Source organism: Anopheles marshallii, chromosome 2 (assembly GCF_943734725.1).
Source record: "Anopheles marshallii chromosome 2, idAnoMarsDA_429_01, whole genome shotgun sequence".
NCBI classification, from domain to species: Eukaryota; Metazoa; Arthropoda; class Insecta; order Diptera; family Culicidae; genus Anopheles; species Anopheles marshallii.
Genome location: NC_071326.1, coordinates 90,232,011 through 90,235,652, shown reverse-complemented (window position 1 = coordinate 90,235,652; position 3,642 = coordinate 90,232,011). Strand labels below are relative to the sequence as shown.

General features: G+C 50.8%; 1 protein-coding gene across 1 annotated transcript; it reads right to left on the bottom strand.

Annotated features, from left to right (window-relative positions):
- Positions 1-1,506: 1,506 nt before the first annotated feature.
- LOC128709552 (prolactin-releasing peptide receptor) lies at positions 1,507-3,243 on the bottom strand. Its single transcript, XM_053804559.1, has one exon. It carries the CDS (start codon positions 3,241-3,243, stop codon positions 1,507-1,509), a length of 1,737 nt encoding a protein of 578 aa, XP_053660534.1.
- Positions 3,244-3,642: the final 399 nt, after the last annotated feature.

Genomic DNA, 3,642 nt, shown 5'->3' with positions numbered 1-3,642 from the left:
GCTACGCACCCCGAAACGGAACGGTTATATGTTCGATTATTTTCGTAATTGACAATAAACTCAATTCAATACCTCAGCTCGAGCGTGGGCCGGAATGTTTCAGACGACGCGGAGGGAGCGCGTTAGTAGGATTAACAGTTTTTTAGACTTCCGCACGACTGTTCAACATTTTGTCTGTCGCGCAAACTTCACTCACACAGCCACGGTACCCGGCAAGGCACAAAAAAGCACCCAGAAGCGAGAACAAACAACACCGAAAAAAGGTAGCAGCCCGCATCAGTTCTGTTCATCTCATCCATTGCGCGTTAAGCGGCACCGTTTTATTGTCGGTCCGAAATGTTGGACTCGCCAAAATAACACCCATCCTCCATTGGCAACATAATTTCCCTCACCGGAGCCAAACATTTTGGTTCTTATCAACTTTTAATACCGTGCATTATGAGTTTTTCCGTCACCGTAATCCGGTGGCCGGCAGCATTAGTGGTACAATTCTGGCAAAGAGCGGGCGGGCAACAACAAAATAAAAAAAAAACTCATGATTTCATTTTTATGGCTAGCGTCCTTTCCTGAAATGACGCAAACCGGATATCCTACCGCACGTGCAAACTTTGGGCCGGGCTGCTAAATGAAAACCAATTTACTTTAATTACAGTGCACACGAGTGAGCGCGGACACGGAAAGCTGGAAATTATAATGTTCCTATCGGGGGTACATTTGAATGAGATATCGCAATTTCGACAAATTTATGCTACGATTAGCATGGAACAATGACACTTATGTTGCATCAGCTCAACTCTGGTCATGAGAAAAATGCGACTTCCTAATGCAAGAAGAACTTATTTCACTCTCAATTTTCCTCAATAGCGCAAAACAATGTTCGTAATTTGTGGTTCTTTGCGACAAAGTACGCTAGATAAGTGTAGCAGAGCACAAAACCATGCCCGGCCAACGGAAGTATTATTTCTTACTCCAAGTGTTTCAAATCACTGCTACAAAAAGCAAATAATTTGCTTATCCCCTTTGAGATAAACACAAACGATTTGGAGCGTAACTTCAGTGCTGTTTCTAGCAGCAGAACACCGCAAAAAAAAAAATAAAACTGTACTCGTATACCGAGACCGAGATGGTATTGCATTAACAACAAACAGCACCGAGATTTGAATAAGACTTGCTGGTAAGGCAAACGCGAAACTACCCTGGCGGCACAGAAAGACATTTGAATACATTTCCATATCCACCGCGAAGCGCCATGAAAAGTGGAGCAAAGTGCAACGATTACGGCATTAGCGGAACTACTGGCATTCTATTCTAGCTATTTCCATAAATGCGAGATAAGTCCGAATCGTAAAACTGCCAGCCGAAGGGAGGGAAATAAAGAATTTTTCAATTATCTAATTATTATCTTTTTTTTGCTGGTATGAGGGCACATAATTGTAGTGAGTCATCTTGAAGAAAATAGTTTTTCCATTGTTTTATACCTACCGACTGCATTTACGGTGTGTCTACTTAAAGTATAGCGGGTACTTTCGAGTCAGCCGTGGTACCATCGTTGATGAGTATAAGCGAAGAAAGTTTTGGGTTCGTACACGCATGGCTTAATCCGTTTCGGACGCCCGCAGATGTGGTGAGATTTGACGCCTCCGACGTGCCGTTGCTGACCGGCTGTCCCGCACTCGGTATGAGCTGCACATCGAACGGAGTTTCCAGCACGCCCGACGGTAGGATTACGGTCTCCGCGCTCTGTACGCTCGGTAGCGCGTTGCCGGTGAGCGGCGGTGGTAGCGACAGCGGTGGGACAACCTCCGAGAGCAGAATCGAATCCACCGTCGGTTGATTGCTCTGGCCCTGGCTGGAGGATGAGCTCAGCTGTTGCGGTTGTTGGTGCGGTTGCGAGCTGCGACTGCTGGGCAGTATTTGCGAGCTCGGTATGAGCGTTTCCTGCACGGTATCGTTGTTGCCGTTGCATGTCCTTTCGGAACGCCACCCCCCACCGGCCCGGTTCCCCCCGACCGTTCCCGCCCGGCCCCGGGACGGATCGAAGCAGGGTAGCACCTGTTTAAACTCTTTGCGAAAGTTGTCATTCAACCATGCGTACAGGAACGGATTGTAGCACGTGGAGGACATGGCCGTTAGGTGGGCGATGAAAAAGATCAGATTGTAAAACCGCCAACTGTTAATGTCCGAGTTGAAGTCGTTGCACATGTTGACCACGTTCAGCGGCAGCCAGGAAATGCCAAAGATGGCCACCATCGAGATTAGCATCCGGTTCGTACGCTTCTTGCGATCACGATCGGCCTCCTCGCGGCGCGAAGTTTTACTGCCCGGTTTGGTGCGGGCCCGATCGTTCAACCGTATCGACACGCAAACGTAGCAGAACGCCATGATGATGAATGGCAGCACGAACTGCAGTATGGATGTGACGATGGAGAACGTTTTCCGCATTTCCTCCGAGGGCCACAGCTCCTCGCAGTACATGGCGCTGTTCGTAGTGCTGTTCGTGGTGCTGTCGGTGCCGTTGAACGTGACGCCGTGCAGCCTCATGTACAGCCCGTACGGCATCGTCACCATTATCGCGAACGACCATATCAGCACGATGATGGTGATGCAGGTTGAGAGCTTCATGCGCGGATGGAACGGGTAGATGATCACGAAGAACCGATCGATCGCGATCGACGTCAACGTTAGCGTCGATATGTACACACTGCACCCCTGCGCCAACGGTACGGTGTGACATAGCAGCTTCCCAAACACCCACCGTCTCATGAACGTGTAGGACGGAGTGAACGGTACGGCCAGCACGCACAGCAGTATGTCCGAGAGGGCGAGATTCGTAATGAACAGGTTCGTCACCGTTTGCATGGCTTTGTTGCGAAACACGACATAACACACCAGCACATTGCCGAACACGCCCAGCACAAAGATGCTGGAGTAAAGCACACAGAACACGATCTGTACGAGCTTGTTCGTGAAGATAATATCGTTGTCCGCACTGGCCGGTGCCACCGTGGAGTTATTGGAGCGTCCGAACAGCAGCAGTTCCTCGAGCGACAGTGTGAGATTCGTTGCGTTCGTGGCGAAAAGTCCACGGCCGGGTATTGCGGTGCCCGGCGCTGCTGTTTCCAGCAACGGGAGCTCGGTGTGATCGAGCACTAGTGACGCCATTGCCGCCGGGGACGTTGAGGCTGCGGCCGCTGCCGTTACAGCGCCCACCAAGCTTACCAGTCCGGACACTGGCGTCAGCATTGCGTGGCGTCGTGCCTTACGCGAACGTAAAATATTTACGATCACACACGTCCGCTAGCGCTTGTCACTGCGAGTGCACTGTCAAGCTGTCTTTGTTCGATTTGCGTCCCGTCGGGATGAGTGTCTCCGGCAGACCACGCTGCCGTCCCAAGCCGGTGCTACTACTGCACGTGCTGGTGGTGGGCTGTGCAGAGCGTTGCGTGTTTATCTCCGCACATCTTTCACACCAGACCTCCGCTCCGGTTCACCAACAAGCGCACACATACACTCAAAACGATTATCTTGATGACGAATGTCCTGGGGGATGTTACAGCATCCAAAATATGGACGGCTTGTGTGTGGGAGCAGTAGTTTTTTGCTGCCTTTCCCTGTTCCCGCCCCGAGTGCCGTGTACCGGTG

Bases quoted from the DNA above. Each gene is read 5' to 3' on its own strand.
- LOC128709552 (XM_053804559.1), bottom strand. From the start codon at position 3,243: ATGCTGACGCCAGTGTCCGGACTGGTAAGCTTGGTGGGCGCTGTAACG.